This window comes from Myxine glutinosa, chromosome 2 (assembly GCF_964187855.1).
Source record: "Myxine glutinosa chromosome 2, kmMyxGlut1.1, whole genome shotgun sequence".
Taxonomy (NCBI): Eukaryota; Metazoa; Chordata; class Myxini; order Myxiniformes; family Myxinidae; genus Myxine; species Myxine glutinosa.
This window is the reverse complement of record NC_136262.1, coordinates 44,134,257-44,153,594: the sequence shown is the minus strand read 5'-3', so window position 1 is coordinate 44,153,594 and position 19,338 is coordinate 44,134,257. Positions and strand designations below refer to the sequence as shown.

General features: G+C 43.0%; 1 protein-coding gene across 1 annotated transcript in view; it reads right to left on the bottom strand.

Moving 5' to 3' along the window:
* Nucleotides 1-19,338, bottom strand: part of LOC137422386 (CUB and sushi domain-containing protein 3) — a 1,172,941-nt gene that overhangs the window by 235,422 nt on the left and 918,181 nt on the right. The window contains 5 exon segments of the mRNA XM_078772588.1: nucleotides 1,605-1,751; nucleotides 10,353-10,541; nucleotides 13,331-13,444; nucleotides 18,733-18,813; nucleotides 19,138-19,283. Coding sequence (XP_078628714.1) covers nucleotides 1,605-1,751; nucleotides 10,353-10,541; nucleotides 13,331-13,444; nucleotides 18,733-18,813; nucleotides 19,138-19,283 — 677 coding nt within the window.

Genomic DNA, 19,338 nt, shown 5'->3' with positions numbered 1-19,338 from the left:
ATATTAAAAAAGAAGTCATTGTTATGATGGAGGAATAAATAGAGCTCCATGTGTTTGTTTGGTTATGTGTTTTGGGAACGCCATGTGCGTTCGGATCACATGAGATTGCGTGAGATGATGTCACAGCATTCGGTCGAACGAATGAAGCAGTAATTTTACAAACTGCATGTATAATGTGCCTCATTTTGATCGGGGAGCCAGAATACTGTGTCTACCTTTGAAATGTGAAAATAATTAAGTTAACGGACACTTTGAATTTGATGCACACCTGGAACGTATGACGTCAACACGTACTCTGCCAGGAAGTCAGGAAGAGCCATCGCGTATCGCATGGTACAGTACGAGCCTTCGCGTTTTACTTTGAACTCGCAGCTGTTTCTAAAGCAATCGGTGCAACTTAATTTTCTTCAATTTGATCATTGAAATTCCCTCTAATTCTAAGCAAGGGTGAAAGCTACTCAAGGTTTGGGGGTTGTATAGAGTACAGTGCAACTTTAATCGGTCAACGGAACTGTACACTGTTTGTAATGTCGGTACAGATTACTGAAAAATAGGTCATATCGGCCTGTTCTGATTGCCGGTTCAGATATCGGCACAGCACTAATTTATATATATAGCACTCATTATATATATATAATCAGTAGATGCACTCTTCCTCTTGCTAGACATGATGATGGCAGTACGGTACACACACACACACTTATAGGCGATGGAGCGTAAGGGATGTTGTCAGCGCGAGGCACAGGGAGCAACTGAGATTTTTGCGACGGTCGTAAGTGCGAGTCGTCGTAAGTCGCCTACGTCGTAACTCGAGGAGAGTCTGTATATCCAAGATTTTCAACATTAGACTCATTCAGGTCAATCTATTATAAAAAATAAAGTTTTCATTATAAGATTAAATATATATGCTTTCTTGTTAACACGAAACCCTGGCCAAGTCACACCAAATAATTTAAAATTGGTACGTTATGTTACCTCGCCTGATGCTCAGCACTTAATAGAGATGATAGCAATGGGAGAAGTATGAGATTTCTGTTTGAAATACCCAAAACTGCGACTGCGAAACCTAAAAAACCCCATGCCCGGATGACATCACCAGCACCCAGAGTGCACCGGTAAGTTACATCTCCCAAGGTCAAAGATTGTGTTACACAAGTCAAGTCCTGTGTTATCTGGTATCTCTATCTGCAGGTGTGTGCATCTAAGCAAGTATTTTATTTATTTATTTATTTATTTTTTAGAAAGGCTCAACTGCATTTTGTGACAAAATATGCAATCTTGTCCTTTGAAAGACTAATTAGAAATGCCAAAGTAAAGCATTACAAAGTAATTGAAAAAGTTTTAATACATTTATATGTAGAATACCAAAATTACTATTTCTCAAAGATGCAATGTAAGTCGTATTACCAAAGAAACTATTATATTAAAACCTGTATTTCCTAACCTCAAAATACATAACCGAGATCATTTGAGTTGAAGAATCAGCCGAATGAGCTGAGCAACATAGAAAATCAAGAATAAAAGTGAAAAAAGTTGCTCACACCCTCATGATGTCTAAACTCGAGCACAGAGAAGTGCGCTTGTGCAAGCCATTGCAAACTGACCCCAATAACGAAGGTTGAAGCCTTTCTTGCTGGTAGCATGATCGGTGGTCCAGCGCAAGAACAGGCGATGATCCCGGCTTGTTACGTTTTTTGGTGTTGAGTAGTTACCACTCATGGTTAATAGGCGAGGGCTGTTTTCATTTGGCCCTGTGGGAATGGTACCGGTACATAAATATTTATTCAGGTCTCTAAAATATATAACAAACACACACACGCACGCACGCACGCATGCACACACACACACATACACACAACCTCCAGCATCTTCGATTTAAAAAAAAAAGAATTGTTAAACCAAAGAAGGTTGAGAAGATCTCCTGGCAATGTTAGCATAGTTTTAATGAGGCTTAGCCCAGATCTCTCTCCATATTTGCATAATTAGACGAGCCATTTCAACTATACTGAGCTGATTCGGCTTAACAACAAAGCAAGTTTTTACCTCCAATAAAGAAGCAGCAAAAATAATAAAGCCAAACTATTTCCGATTGGAGGAAAATTCTCAGTTCATTTGCCTCGGGGAGCTGTGTGCAATGTAAACTGCACGATCAGTTGTGATTTTGCGACGTCACAGATGTGGTATGAGGACTTCAGAAAACAAAATAAACTTTAGTTCGTCATGAAGTTAGAGGAATTTATTGTTGGTTTTTCCTGATAATATTTACAAAGTTTAAACATCACCAAAGGTAATAATACACTCTTAAGTGGCCATATTTATATTTCAACCTTCGTAAGGGGCCATATTTATATTATTTGTGCAATGGGAAGAAAAAGAAGAGGGGATGAATGAAAAAAATAAAAATAAAAATAAAGGAGGGATACACAATAATAAATAAACCATAAAGTGTATTGTGTGAGGGTGTGAAGGGGAAGAAGGAGAAGGGGAGCAAAGATTTTTTTTTTTTTTCCAAACATAGTAAATCAATAGCCGTCATAACCTGTACAATTTGTGGTACCTTTTCAGCATTAATGTGTAAACGAGCAATGGTTTAAAAATTAGCAACTTGTGCTTTTATTTCCTTTGCATATCATCCCTACCCTAATATTGTTGGATATATATTGTTTTTTTATTTCATTTTACATATATCATTTCAAATGGAAAAGATCAAGAAAGAGTAAAAACTTTGTACACCGCTCCTTTCCTATTCCATATCCAGGCACTGCATGACGCCATCGCCGGGCACCGAAGGGGGGGCACGCGCTGAAAGGGAGTACGGTACTCAGTTTGCACTCCGGTTTCTTTCTTTCTTGTTACTCGAAAATCTAAGATTTTTAGCTCACCTGGAAGAGCTTATGCGATGGCGCGTTGTCCGTCAGTCAGGCAGTCCGTCAGTCCATCCGTCAGTCTGTCAGTCAGTCCGTCAGTCAGTCCGTCAGTCCGTCCGTCAGTCAGTCCGTAAACACTTGAAACTTCTCCGAAACTGCTGATGGGATTGTGACCAAATTTGGCACAAATTATATTTGTTGTGCTGTGACTAAAGTTTGTTCACGGCATTTTAAAAAAAGCGGGGTCTACCGGGGGTCAAAGTGGATCGAGGTTTTACCCCCCAAAATAGGAATTTGCCTTCTTCTCTGAAACTACACACATTATTTTGATGAAACTTTACCATAACCTTCATCACCTGTGATGTACCAAAGTTTGTTCACGGCATTAAAAAATCTGCCCCTTTGGGGATCTACGGGGGGTCAAAGTGGGTCCAGGTTTGACCGCCAAAGTAGGGATTTTCTTTCTTCTCTGAAACTACACACACAATTTCGATGAAACCTCACCACAAACTTCAACACCCATGATGTACCAATGTTTGTTCACCGAATTAAATAAATCTGTCCCTTTGAGAGTCTACAGGGTAGGGGGGGCGGGGGGGAGGGGTTGCCCCCGAAAATCCCTAAAACCGGTGTTTGCTGTCTTCTCAGAAACTACACATGCAATTCTGATGAAACTTGACCACAACCTTGATCACCCATGTTGTACCAAAGTTTCTTCCTGGAATTAAAAAAAAATCGGGGTCTAAGGTGGGTTTTTTTTGGGGGGGGTTAGAACAGGTCACAATTCTAAACCGAACGTCATTAAACTTCACCAAGATGTAGAGGTCGTCACAAATGAGAAGTCTATTGATTTTCAGGACAAAGGTCAGAGGTCATCTGGAGGTCAAATTTCAAAAATCACCATTTTTCATCCAATTGACTTGAAAATTGAACAGCAATTGCACATTGAGTCACTAAATTTGGAAACTAACTATGTTTTAGGTCAAAATGTCACAGGTCAACTCAAGGTCAAACTTCCAAAATCTTCAATTTTCTTCTGAAAAACTGTCAATTTTCATCCGATTGACTTGAAAATTGAACAGCATTTGCGCATTGAGTCAATAAATAGGGAAACCAACTATTTTTGAGGTCAACGGGTCAAAGGTCATCTCAAGGTCAAACTTCTAAAAGCATCAATTTTCATCTGAAAACCCACCAATTTTCATCCGATTGACCCGAGCTTTGATCAAGATTGTCAATTTTAATCTTGATGAAATGGATAATTTGCTGGATCAAGGCAACATTTTTTGGGGGGTGGGAGGGGGAGTGGGGTGATGGATTTTGCAGGTATCATGCCCTGCATGACGTCTTCTTGTTTGTTTGTTTGTTTGTCCAGGCGATATCTCAGCCATCCTTTCTGGTTAGGAAGCTGAAATTGACACAATAGTGAGCACGTGCTTTGGCAAAAACGGCATTTTCTTGTTTTTCCCTTTGTCAATTGCTTAATTATTTAGTTAATTTTTGTCCATTAATTAAGTACTTATTTATTTTCTTTCTCATCTGGGTGATATCTCAGGCACCCTTTGAGCTAGCAAGCTGATATGTGGACATTACAATGACCAAGTGATTTGGCTGTAAAGGGTATTTTTGATTTATTGATCAATTATAATTTATTTAATTATTTGATTAATGACCCAATTAATTTTTTTCTTCAAATTTACAGATTTGGATGAAACGGTGGTGGTTTTGGGAATTTTATTAGCCAATTGATTATTTATTTAATTTTTTTTTTTTTTTTTTTTTTTTGTATACAAGATCGAGGCTCGTGAAAGAGCGAACATTAATCACACAGAAAGACAAACAGACACATAAAACAAATAACATCGGGAGCGGTAGACAAGATGGGGAGAGAGGGGGAAGGACACAAACACAACATTTGAGAGCAGGGACCGAGAGACATGGAGACATCGAGAGATCTGTGGGAGGGAGAGGGCTTTGGGGGGGAGGCATGTGAAGGGGGGGAGGCATGTGAAGGGGGGGAGGCATGTGAAGGGGGGGGGGTGGGAGAGGTATAAACATATGGACACTGCCAGGATTTCCAGGAAATAAGTTGGAATTTCAAACAAGGTGGATCTGGGGTGAATTAGTGGGGGTAGAAAAGATCAAGGTTATGGATGGGGGAAGATAAGAGATGGTGGTGAACAGCTGTTTTAAAGACCTGGAGGGAGGAGAGGGATTGAAGGGAGTGTGGGAGTTTGTTCCACAGGCGGGAGAAAAGAGGAATGAAAGAGTGAAGGTGAGCAGAGAGCCGAGATTTCGGCAGTTTAACCATCAGAGGGTTGCTGGCAGATCTTGTGCGACCTGTAGGAATATTTGGGGGACAGAGCACAGAGAGAGCTGGGGGAGCAAGGCCGGAGAGGAGTCGGTAGAAGACAGAAAGACCACCTACCTGCCTGCGGTGAGTGAGTGAAAGGCCCTCAGAGATAGCTTCATCGCGGGAGATTCCAATGATTTTGAAAGCTTTGGATTCAACAGCGTGAAGCCGAGCCAGGTGTGAGGCAGGAGCACCAGCCCATAGGGGAGAACAGTATTCCATTGAGCTGCGGATGAAAGCCTTGTAAGTGGTGAGGAGCTCAGGTGTGCCGAGGAAGGACTTCGCACGACGGAGGATGCCCAGTCGGCGACTGGCTTTGGAGGCCAGCTTGGAAATGTGGTTTTCCCAAGAAAGATCATGGCAGATAGTGAGACCCAAAAGCTTGAGTGACAGAACTTCTTGGAGAGGATTGTTGAGAAAGTAGATGGGAGGGTTGTCCAGTCGATCTTTTCGGAGAGACATAGTAAGAGAGTGAGATTTGGCAGGATTGAAAGACATGTTCCACTTGTTTAACCAGTCTGTGATTTTGTCCAGGTCTTCAGAGAGTGAGGAGGCTGCAGACTGCCGATCTGAGGGAAGAGGAATGGAGCGGCAGAGAGTGGAGTCATCAGCAAAGAGATAGAGAGGATTTTCCAGAGAGTCAGAGAGATCATTGATAAAGACCAGAAAAAGCACAGGGCCCAGCACACTTCCTTGGGGAACTCCAGCCTGAACAGGAAGGGGAGATGAGAGAAATCCATTCAGGGCCACACGTTGACTACGACCAGAGAGGAAGTCCGCAAGCCATGCATGGAGATTTCCATGGATACCATAGGAGGAGAGTTTGGTGAGCAGAGCTGGGTGCCAGACCGTATCAAAGGCCCTTGATATGTCAAGGGAGACAGCTCTGATTTCCTGTTTGGCATTGAGGACCTCCATCCATTGTTGAGACAGCAGAAGCAGCATGTCCAGAGTAGAGTGACCTGGTCTGAAACCAAATTGATGATCAGAGATCAAGCCATTGGAGAAGAGGAAAGATTTCATATCCAAAGCAATGATGGATTCCATGACTTTGCTGATAATTGGGAGCAGGCTGATTGGTCTGTAGTTGCAAGGATCTGTTTTTGCACCTTTTTTGTGTAAAGCGGTAATGTTAGCTGATTTCCAGGATGCTGGCAGATGACCTTGAGCAAAAGATAGGGTGAAAAGAACAGAGAGAGGGTGAGATAGAGCGGCAGAGCAGGATTTTAAGACCCGTGGGCTGATGCCGTCTGGTCCAGTTGCAGAATCAGAGTCGAGGTTTGACAAAAACTCCTCCACCTTGTCAGGAGAGAAGGACACAGAGTCCAGGAGCAGTTGGGTTCGACTGGGAAAGGTGGGAACAGAGAGAGATGGGTTTGGGACTAAGGATTTCGAGGCGAACACAGAGTTGAGGCATTCGGCTTTGTCACGTGCGATGTCAACTGTGTGGCCATTTGAGGTAAGGGAGGGGATGGAGGGGGAACAAACACCAGAAACGGATTTGACCAGACGCCACCAGGATTTGGAGGAAGGAGACAGGTTTGAGAGTTCATTCTTGAGTGAGGAGAGATAGTGCTTCCTGGCACTCCTGAGGGTAGACACACACTTGTTCCGAGCTTGGTGGAAGGAACTGAGATTTCCTTCAGTTGGATTAGCCTTCCAAGAGGCAAAGGCAAGTTGTTTCAGGGCAACTGCCTCACCACAAGATTCAGTGTACCATGGACGGGAGGAAGGGTAAGACAATTGAAGGCGAGATGGGATAAATCTGTGCATGAGAGAGATCAGTTTGCTTTGGAAGAATTCCCAGGAAGAATTGATGTCAGAGGCAGTGGAGATGGGAGACCAATCCAGACGATTGATGGCTGCTTGAAGACCGTCCCAGTCGGCCTGAGTGAAATGCCAGACTCGTCGCCGCTGAGGAGGCTCTCTGAGAATGGCCAGAGAGATGTCCAGTTTGACAAGCACATGATCAGAAGAACCGATTGGAGCAGAAGAAGAGCAGCAGACATTAGCAGGGAAGTTTGTCATAACCAAGTCTAGAAGAGAAGATACTCCATTGGCTGAGATCCGGGTCGGGAAATTGACAGATTGTGTCAATCCCAGTGAGTCACAGAAGTCCTTTGCTGAGGTGCCATGACTAGTGAGAGAGGAACCCACACCCAACCAGGTGGCATGATGACAGTTGAAGTCACCACATATGAGGAAGAGAGAGTTGGGATGAGTGGATAGAAGTTGGTCCATGTTGTCAGACATTGAAATGTAGATGGAGTCATCACTGTTTGGGGGACGGTACAGAACACATATGAACAAAAGGTGGGAGCGGAGAGGAAGCCGTAACCAGAGGTACTCCTGCGGGTGAGGAGGAAAGAGAGCAGTGCAAGGAGAGTGAGGAAGAGAGTTTTTGACAAAGATAGCCACCCCACCACCAGGCCGAGGCTCAGGTCTATCATACCGGAGGAGGGAGTAACCAGGAAGAGATATTAAGGAATCAGAGACATCTTGAAGGAGGAAAGTCTCTGTTAAGCAGATCAAGTCTGGATTGTCAGAAGCAACCTGTATGGAGAGATCAGTCAGGTTTGAGCGAAGGCCCCGGATGTTTGAGGTCCATACCGTTAATGAAGAGAGAGGGGGAGCATCGGGTACAGGACAGGGGAGGGGAGGAGTAGGGTAAGATGAAGGATGAGAGGGGGAGGTAGGGAGAGCAGTTGATAGTGTTTCAGATGTTGCAGAAGAGTTCCAAGAAAGGGAAGGATGAGGAGGATGAAAGGTTTGCTGTTGAAGGGATGCGGCACAGTGAGGGGTTGTTTGAGGGGGGGCAGAGGAAAGTAGAAGGTTTGGGGGGGTGGAGGTATGAGATAGAAGGGAGACGAAGTGGGGAGGAGGCAGCTTGGAGGAGGAGGGGGGAGGAGAGAGAATTGGAGAGGAATGGTATGGGGGGAGAATTGAATGGGAGGGATTGGGGGGGAGTTTTGAAGGGGAGGAGTGAGGGGGGAGTTTAGGAGGGGAGGGGCAAGGGGGGAGTTTTGGAGGGAAGGGGAAAGGGGGGAGATCAGGAGTGGAGGGGCAAGGGGGGGATTAGGAGGGGAGGGGCAAAGGGGAAGTTTAGGAGGGGAAGGGCAAGGAGGGAGTTCAGGAGTGGAGGGGCAAGGGGGGAGTTTAAGAGTGGAGGGGCAAGGGGGAAGTTTCGGAGTGTATGTGCAAGGGGGGGGATTTGGATGGGAGGGGCAAGAGGGGAGTTTAGAAAGTGGATGATTAATGAAAGACGAACATTGATAACAAATTGGGTTTGTTGTGATTTTCAAGTTAGCAATCCGGTTCAGGATGATGGAGGAGGGATGGAATGAATGTGAATTTAGACCATGTAGTGAGGGAGACGTATAAGATATTGAATTTCTTTTTTTTGAAGTGGAATGAGTTGGAGAGGAAATTGAGAAAAGCCTTTTAAATAGGAAGAAAAACAGCGTGTTGTAATATACCACTGAATAAAAAACAGAAGGGGAAAGGTTAAACATATTTAAAAATATTTAAACAGAACTATGAACAATCTTATATGCACAAAAATACCAACGGGGGGAGAGCCGAGAGGGATCACCACGAGTCACGTGAACAGGGCAAACGGTGGATGGCAAGGAGATAATGGGGGTGGGGCGAACAGCACACCTGGACAGAAAATACAGGATGAGACAACAGTACACGTGGAGAAAATAAAATAAATGTTTTTGGTTTTTTTTTGTTTTTTTGGGGGGGGGGGGGGGTGGGGATTTAGAACGTTAGACAGTATTATGTTCGGGGTAGAAGGGAAAAAACCAAGAGCCAAGCAAAACACACTTAAGTTAACAAAACACCGACGGGGGTACAACTACAGTACAAGGCCACACACGAGGAGCAGAACACGATTAATTAAATACGAGTTACAGGAAATTCAAACCAAAACTAACTATAATCAAACAATATCACATGGACGATAAAATAACGAATTGAAATTTGACAATCTATCTGGGGAAATGGGGGAGAAACACGTGGTCGAAGAACGAACGACCGAATAAGAAAGAATAAACGAATGAGCACAGAGAAGGTAATGTCTTTTTTTTTTTTTTTTTTGAGTTGAGATTTACATAAGGAAGTAGGCTTTGGGGTGGAAAGACTGCGAAAACAGAGAACGAAAGTTATTGGATCACAAACGACAGGCGCTGAGAGAAAAACAAAGCCTCAAGGTTGTACAGTGTACACTGTACAGGGCCTCGAGACGACACGAATTAACGCGATTTTCAATACAGGTATGAAAGATTTGCACCGAAAATCTTTGACGGGACAATATACGTACATACACCATAAAAGAAATACAGTTATAACGAAAATACAAATTGGAACAATGACTTAACTTCGATTTCGATGGAGAGCGTGGAGACCTGCGAAAAAACGAACCGTCGCCAGCAAGACCGGAAACGGAAGTGAAGTTTAGGAGGTTATGTTTAGTTTAGGAGTTTAGGAGTAAACATTTAATGAGTATTATTTATTTATTTTCATTATTAATCACTTATTTATTTTCTTTCTCATCTGGCCAATATATCAGGCACCTTTTGAACGAGGAAGCTGATATACGGACACGACAGTGACCAAGGGATGTGCGTATAAAGGATATTTTTGATTTATTGATTAGTCAATTAATCGATTTATTATTTATTGATTAATGAATTAATTAATTATTTATTTTTATTAATGACTTATTTCATTAATTTTCAAAAAGTTACAGCTTCGGATGAAACACTGGTGGTTGAGGTATACTATTAGCCAATTGATTAAGAAGTTATTTTATGATTACTATTTATTGATTTTAATTATGCAATTGATCAATCAAATATTGTACACCTCACCCTCCCAATACCATCTCTATGTGGCGCAAGGCGGTATCGCCGGGCGCCTAAGGTGCCCCCCGACAGTGCCGCACTGGCGGATGTTGTTTATTAATTTTTTGGGGCGGTGTACTTTGAATGTATCTGATCTTGTCTTTATTTTTTCCCATTATTGATTTTCTGATGTACAAAGCAAAGACAAACAGACTCCCTCCCTCCATCCACCCCTTCCTCTCCCTCCCCTCCCACCATCACTCACATGATGACATTATCACATACCATCAAAAATCTCCAACATGTCATAAAGCTCCTCACTCTGAAATGACTCCACCAGAACAGTGATGTTGTATCCAGACTCCAGGGCTATGCTCCAGGAACATGACTGGAAGTTCGGATAATCAAGCGGATACTCCGGGCTGAGAATCACTCCAGATGAGTCATTGTGAATCTCATTCATCGGACATCGAGCTGGAAGAGAGAGACCATTTTAACCTCCCTGGACTTAAGGCCTGTGCATTTATGCAATCGAACAGTGTCCATAGGTCAGTGAGTGAGTGAGTCCGTAAACATTTCAGTCATTATTCCTTGAACCAAACAAGTAATTTCAATGGAACTTGGCCACAAGATTAATATCTGATGCCTAACGAAGGTGTATTGACCGAATCAAAATCTGTACCTAGTTAGAGGGTATATGGGTTTTTTTTGACTCCCCGACCACCCCCCCCCCCCCCCCCCTTCCACAAACAGGTATTTGCTCTCTGCTTCGAAACTACAAACATAATTTTAATGAAACTTGGCAGCAAACTGCATATCTCTTCCCCAAAGCTACAAACACAATTTAATTGAAACTTGACCACAACTTTCATCGCCTGTGATGTACCAAAGTTTGTTCATGGCATTAAAAATATCAGGGTCTAAGGGGGTCTGCAGGGAGTTCGCATGACTGTTGCTCCTGATACAGGTGAGCTTCAGGACCCACGGTCCTATTTTTGCTGTGTACGAGCGGTGTTCAAAAGGTTCGATGAACGAGGGATTGATTGGAACCCTCGAGTTGCTGTTTTTGGCTCATTGTAAATTTAGATGTATATACTATTGTTATAAGCCATTGCTTTTATTAATCTGGAGTTTGTCGCTTCGCAGTAGAATCCAGAAGTAAGCAACGTCATATAGTAGTGGATCGTATTAAAATTGAGTATCAAGATGTAATAAAAATTTTATGCAAAGAAAGTGCAGTGCCAAAGAAATGTGCGATGACATGGTTGGCATGGTTTCCGTGTTTGGTGAAGGTGCGCCCTCCCCGTCCGCAGGGGCCAAATTGATAGCAGACTTTAAACTTCGATGTAAGTCCCTTCAAGATGACCCAAGGTCAGGATGATTTTCAGAAGCAACCACCCCAACCCACAAACTGGTGTGCTGGTACAGGTACTAATCATGGAGGACCGCAATGTGAAGGGTGCCAAAATATCCGCAGCACTTAAAAATTTATGAAGACAACATTCTTACAATCATCCACCAACACTTGGATGTGTCCAACATCTCGGCAAGATGAGGCTCTGAAACCTCAGCACTCATAATTGACAGCAATAGCTCGCATCTTACAAGCTTCATGAACTGTAGTTCAGCACAGCTCGTGCCACGTGTATCACTCACCTGGTAATTGGTCATGAAACGTCACCTCACTCCTGAGATCCTAAAATCAAATGGGAATCCACATAATGTAAACATTCTGAAACTGGTCATGAAACGTCACTTCACTCCTGAGATCCTAAAATCAAATGGGAATCCACGTAATGTAAAGATTCTGAAACTGGTCCTGAAACATCACTTCACTCCTGAGATCCTAAAATCAAATGGGAATCCACGTAATGTAAACATTCTGAAACTGGTCCTGAAACGTCACTTCACTCCTGAGATCCTAAAATCAAATGGGATCCACGTAATGTAAACATTCTGAAACTGGTCCTGAAACGTCACTTCACTCCTGAGATCCTAAAATCAAATGGGATCCATGTAATGTAAACATTCTGAAACTGGTTCTGAAACGTCACTTCACTCCTGAGATCCTAAAATCAAATGGGATCCACGTAATGTATACATTCTGAAACTAGTGCTGAAACATCACTTCACTCCTGAGATCCTAAAATCAAATGGGATCCACGTAATGTAAACATACTGAAACTGGTCCTGAAACGTCACTTCACTCCTGAGATCCTAAAGTCAAATGGGAATCGACGTAATGTAAACATTCTGAAACTGGTCCTGAAACGTCATTTCACTCCTGAGATCCTAAAATCAAATGGGAATCCAGGTAATGTAAACGTTCTGAAACTGGTCCTGAAACGTCACTTCACTCCTGAGATCCTAAAGTCAAATGGAATCCACGTAATGTAAACATTCTGAAACTGGTCCTGAAACGTCACTTCACTCCTGAGATCCTAAAGTCAAATGGGAATCCATGTAATGTAAACATTCTGAAACTGGTCCTGAAACGTCACTTCACTCCTGAGATCGTAAAGTCAAATGGGAATCCACATAATGTAAACACAAGGGATAATTATCGACACCCATAAATATCGTGCCTGGCTCTAAGCTGTTAAGACCACTGCCTTAATTTTGTTTTTTCTGGGATCCCATAGGAATCTTGCTGATTAACTGAAAAGCTCTGAAAAATCAAATCAAAGGGGAATGTTAAGTCTTTCTCATGCGAAAGTTGCAATCGGCCATCAAAGACAAACTGTGAGAAATGTTGACCAAAGGTGCTCTCATCCTTAATGACCATGCCTTTGCAGAGGGACATCCTGACTGTGGTTACGAGCAGCATGATTAACCATCATCCATCCCTGAGTTGACCCTCAATGAGTTTGATAATTGAAGTCCCACCTGTGTGGCTGCCAATTCAATGACGAGGAAGAACTGAGTGAATTGTTTGAGAGGAGCAATCTGAAAACTTGTATTTTTACCGGCGTAGACAATTTGAAGCATAAAGTGGAGCAAGTGAACTGAAGTCAATGGAGTGAAAGTCAAGTGAAGTTGAATGCTCCTCTGAATTGTTTTTGGATAGTGGGTAATCAAATAATCACCTAGAACTCAAAAAACAAATGAACTCTGTGAAAAAACACACTTTTGCCTTTAATGAATGATGCTGACCATTAGTTGTTGATTGACCTACTTAGATCGTGCAAGTACAAGTGCCATCGGACGCATCAAAGTGCACGTTTCAAATGTAAGGCCATATCAAGCATCATGACTCTTGTTACCTTCGCAGGAGGGGGGTAACCCATCAGGCTGCAGGCGGCCATTCAACTTGCAGGTCGTAACTGGGTTGCCCACCAGTGTGAAACCAGGAAAACAGCGATACTTTATGACATTATCTGCAAAGAAAATTGGCAACTCAAGATTCGAATTGTCATATGTTATAACTATCCTCAAAGGAAAAAAGAAACAGTTGCCTATTTACATCCCATGGTGATTTTACAAAGATTTTCACAGAAGTGCTTGCCATTAGGAAGAGGTTTGTAAAGTTCTTTGATATTATGCACATTACTCCTGCGGGAGATCACACTCCTGTTGGAAACAGCTAACTGGATGCAGGGATTTGAACAGGAAAACCTGAAATTATTGGTCAAATTACATTGGAAACAAACTTCGGGCATTTGTCTGGTCCCAAGGCAGAGTAGGGGAAAAGGAAAAAAGAAAGAAGAATATCATTGGTAAGAGATGGAGAGCGAGAGGGAAAGAAAACAGGTCTTCACAGGCCAATTGCATGAAACATGCAAAAGGGATAAAGTACGCACAATATTTTGCATCCAATTACGCATGATGTTGAGTTGTGTACAAATAGACTCGTCACCATGACAAAAAAGCTGAATACAGGAATTATCCAGACAACACAGAAGGCACATGTAAAGTCATTAAACCAGATAACAAGGAATGGTTGGGAAACCAAAAGGCGATACAAAATAGAAGCAGGAATGTTAACATGTTCAAAGACAAGTAGGAAAGGAAAGAGAACCAGGAAAGATGAACCACACGTGGGCCTGAGTAGAGACCACGTAGGGGGAGAGGTGGGGGCGGGAGGAGTGGGCTTGAGGTACAACGGTTGGCCCCTGACATGGTCTCGACCCATTTGGCCTCAAACGGGGGTCACATTTGGCGAATGGGAGGCAGGTAGTGGTGTGGCTTCAGACCCTCCCCCTGTCCAGTGGTATCTGAGTCAATGACTTGGGGTGGGCATAGAGTGCAATGCTGGAACACCCCCTGCTCCTTTAATCATGTCGTTTCGAGTGTGGGATGATGCACCCCACTCACATTTTTTCTTGCTCCATTAACCCCACCTACTCCAATCCTCTTATTTGTGGGTTTACTGTCTGTCCTCGCCTCCCATCTCTCTCCTATTTCCCTGTTAATTCATTCCCTTGATTGTTGTGTCAAACTGTGGCCCCATTGCTCCACTGACACTACATTGCCAATTACTCTCCATCAGCATGCTCTTCCACGAGTCTATATTTTGTATAGAACAACAAATGAAATAAAAAAAAGGCAAGCCAATTACCAGAAACAAATGAATCAGCTGTTGCAAGTCCATGGTGATTGTGAATAGATTAATAAGTCGTTCAGACCGATGAGGAAAACAAGAGCATCAAAAATAAATGAATAAGAGTGAGTTTTTTGTTCTGTTTGAACCAAAAGCTTTGTTATCTCTGCCAGCGAAGATGGGCGGGCATAGGTTATGTTTTCAGCCATGTCTATGACCAGGATATCTAAAAACAAAGCACGGATTTGGACGAAACTTGGTGGACAGATGGGGTGTATCACGAGGACAAATTGATTCGATTTGGTGAAGATCTGGATCCGGAACCGACAATATTTAATTCTCCAAAGTCATTCTTCACTGGTGTGAAATAGGGCCAAAAAAGATACATAGCATGATATATCAAAATGTTGTGGACAACAACAAGCCGATTGGATTTTGGTTAAGGTCCGGATGCAGATCCGGCCTATCAGTGGGATACGAACTGCTTATCCTGGCGGAGTTATGCGCTCCACCGAATGCTGTTCTAGTTACTTACTGTACTTTGTTTTTTTTTAGCTCACCTGGAACGTAGTCCCGGGGAGCTTATGCGATGGCACGTCGTCCGTCCGTCAGTCAGTTAGTCCATAAACACTTGCACTTCTTCTTTGAAACCGATGATGGGATTGTGACCAAACTTGGCACAAATGATACTTGTTATGCTGTCACTAAAGTTTGTTCACGGCATTAAAAAAAATCGAGGTTTAATGGGGTCTACCGGGGGTCAAAATGGATCTAGGTTTGACCCCACAAAATAGGAATTTTGCTTTTTCCTCTGAAACTACACACACAATTTTGATGAAACTTCACCACAACCTTCATCACCCGTGATGTACCGAAGTTTGTCCATGGCACTAAGAAAATCAAAGTCCAAGGGGATATGATATACAGGGGGTCAAAGTGGGTCCAGGTTTGACCCCCCAAAAATTGGAATTATATTTTTCCTCTGAAACTACACACACATTTTCGATGAAACTTGACCACAACCTTAATCACCTGTGTTGTACCAAAGATTGCTCACAGCATTAAAAAAATAGGCATCTAAAGGGATCTACGGGGTGGGGGGTTTCCCCCAAAATAGGTATTTGTTTGTTTGTTTGTTTAAAATCTTAAATGATGATGTTAGTATGTTTCTACATATTGCCCTGTCTTCTAGAAACCATTGAAATTGGTCTAAAATACCTTTAGTCATGCAGTATACTGTTTATTTTGTATTGCCCCTATTTTTCTATACTAAAAATATGTAAAGGTAAAGTATGAATAAAATCACCAATAGCTAATCAGCTTTTTCTTGTCACCTACCGAACTCATCCATCAATATTTGTCACAAGCAATCTACAACTATATGAGAAACTGTATTGTGCTATATATCGTTTTTGGACCGATCACTCAATGGTAAAGAATCACTTGGATAAATAAATTAATATATATATATATATATATATATATATATATATATATATATATATATATATATATATATATATATATATATATATATATATATAATGGTATCTGTAATCTGGTTCTCCAACCTAATGAGCGGACAACATGACGTCATCGCCATGCACGTCCGCCTTGCCTGCAAAGTTCCAGAGGAACCATCTAGCAGTGCGTCATTACGGATTATAAATACAGATACTGTCACAAGTGCATGCAAAACTCACAGTTACCGACCTGGTTTCGCCCTTGTTGGGGCTTCATCAGGGCAACGCAGTGAGGCTTTCCATATACTTGTAACTCTGTGACCCTTTCGGTTTTTATATCAGTCACTATGCGACCTTCATATCATCAGTGGAGAACCGCCAGCAAGGTGTCCCATACAGCTGCTGCTGCACCTTGCTGGGAGCGATACGCACCGCCTGCCACGCAGTGACGTTATCTCTGGTATCCACTCATCATATGGAGTCGACCTGGTTGACAGTATCTGTATTTATAATCTGTAATGACGCACTGCTAGATGGTTCCTCTGGAACTTTGCAGGCAAGGCGGACGTGCATGGCGATGACGTCATGTTGTCCGCTCATTAGGTTGGAGAACCAGATTACAGATACCATTATTAGTAACTCCCAACTGCAACCAGGTCGACTCCATATGATGAGTGGATACCAGAGATAACGTCACCGCGTGGCAGGCAGTGCGTATCGCTCCCAGCAAGGTGCAGCAGCAGCTGTATGGGACACCTTGCTGGCGGTTCTCCACTGATGCTATGAAGGTCGCATAGTGACTGATATAAAAACCGAAAGAGTCACAGAGTTACAAGTGTATGGAAGGCTCACTGCGTTGCCCTGATGAAGCCCCAACAAGGGCGAAACCAGGTCGGTAACTGTGAGTTTTGCATGCACTTGTGACAGTATCTGTATTTATAATCCGTAATGACGCACTGCTAGATGGTTCCTCTGGAACTTTGCAGGCAAGGCGGACGTGCATGGCGATGACGTCATGTTGTCCGCTCATTAGGTTGGAGAACCAGATTACAGATACCATTATTAGTAACTCCCAACCGCAACCAGGTCGACTCCATATGATGAGTGGATACCAGAGATAACGTCACCGCCTGGCAGGCGGTGCGTATCGCTCCCAGCAAGGTGCAGCAGCAGCTGTATGGGACACCTTGCTGGCGGTTCTCCACTGATGATATGAAGGTCGCATAGTGACTGATTATATATATATATATATATATATATATATATATATATATATATATATATATATATATACATACACACACACACACATACACTGTGTCCGAATCTTCACCAAAATGGAATCAATTGTTCATTGTCGTGCACCCAACCTGTCCAACTTTCGTCCGAATCCGTCCATACATTTTTGAGATATCATGCTATATACCGTTTTTAGCCCAAGCTCTCAATGGTGAGGAATCACTGCAAAAAAATTATAGTATCCGGATCTGGAGCTTCACCAAACTCGAATTAATTCGTCCTTATCGCCCCCCCTATCTGTTCACTATGTTTCATTTGAATCCGTCCACAACTCTGAGATATTGTGCTCACAGACAGACAGACAGACAGACAGACAGACAAACAGGGGTAAAAACATATGCTCCATCCACCTTCGTTGGTAGAGGTAATAACATGCACTATGAGCAGGTAAATTAAATTTAGCTGATTTCTCAGTAATTTATGTGGAGGCAACCACGTCTTGTCCATGGCAGCTGTGAAATACACGAGTGATATCAATTACAAGTACATGTTTGTGAATCGATCATTGGCTATAAACAACGCTGTGATGTCACATCTGCATTTGAGTTGACAAGTAGACATGGCTTCCTCCAGAGACATAACTGTGAAATTCACTGGAGTTGCATTTGTTGCTAAAATGGTAGCATATTTGTCATACACCAAGTAAAGCTGCAATTTTTACCAGACTTAGGGCTGTTGTTGTTTGAGCATCCGTTCTGCGTGTGAAGCTTGGCAGTTTCATTACGACCTTAGCCGAGTCATACCAAAGACTAATAGAATGATATGTGCTGCTTTCTCGCGTGAGGCTCCGCATTAGGAGGATAGAGCACCGTGGGTTGGGATCCCATTTGGGGGATGGGTGGGATGGTGCAGGAGGAAGAATTCTCCCTAAGAATGCCACTCTGACTGTCGAGAGGAAAGTGCTGCTGGAATACAGTGTGTTCTGGGAAATTGCTTCTCTTAAGGTCAACAGCTATGTTTTCTCAAGTGAAGTCCTGTGACTGTCTGATGTCTCTGTCTGCAGGTGTGCGCGCGTGAGTGTGTGTGGATGACAACTCCCCCATTGGAGCCTTAGATACTACAGAAAAAAAGTGAAAAAAATCGACAAATAAAAAGTCGATAAAAATCGTTCCCTGTTTTTTTTTTCTTTCTTGTATACTAAGTCGAGGCTCATGCAAGAGCGAACACATAGAACATAAAATAAAGGGAGTGGGAGAAAAGAGGGAGAAACAAGGAAGCACAACAACAGTAGGGAACAGGGACATAAGGAGATCTGTGGAAGGGAGAGGGCTGGGGGAATTTGTTACCTTAAACGTAGATCCAAGTCCACATTCAGCAATATTCTAAACAAGTACAACAGTGCGCGCGACAAGGCCAAACTCACCGACAGAGAACTCCTCGTGTTCGGTGAGAAAATCTCCATTGAGAATGGCAGGTGGATTCTGACAAGACGTCATCTGGTAAGCTACAGAGGGAATCAAAGGGTGAGGCAATCGTTGACCATCTCCTGCTTAGGCCAATTACTGCAGCCAGAATACACTAGAGTGGACATATCAAAAAGGAAACGCATTGGCCAAATCTCCTGCAGATCTATCGATGGGCAAACTAAATGGATGGCTTCCATCCAGCCACTGCTTTGCAACACAGGCTCAATTTCAGCATTCTGGGCAAAATGTCAGTGCTAACCCCGCATGCGTGAAGAGTTTTACGAGTTCCTCCGAGGACCATTGAACGCCTGCCGGCCACCTGTTTCCTTATCCACATCCCTGTAATAAAGAAGAAAGCGTACCCTGATAGTGCAGGGCGAAGAGAGCGTTGGTGGAAAAGTCACTGTGGTATCTCAGAAGAACTTCATTGGAAAGGCTGCGAACAGGAAGTGCCCTGCTGCCTTCACTTAACTGTGTCAGCAAAGGTGAGTCTTGATCGGGCCCATCCCTGAAGGTAGATGTAAGCTCATTAGAGGTGGGTTAATTGAACACAGGTCTTAGAA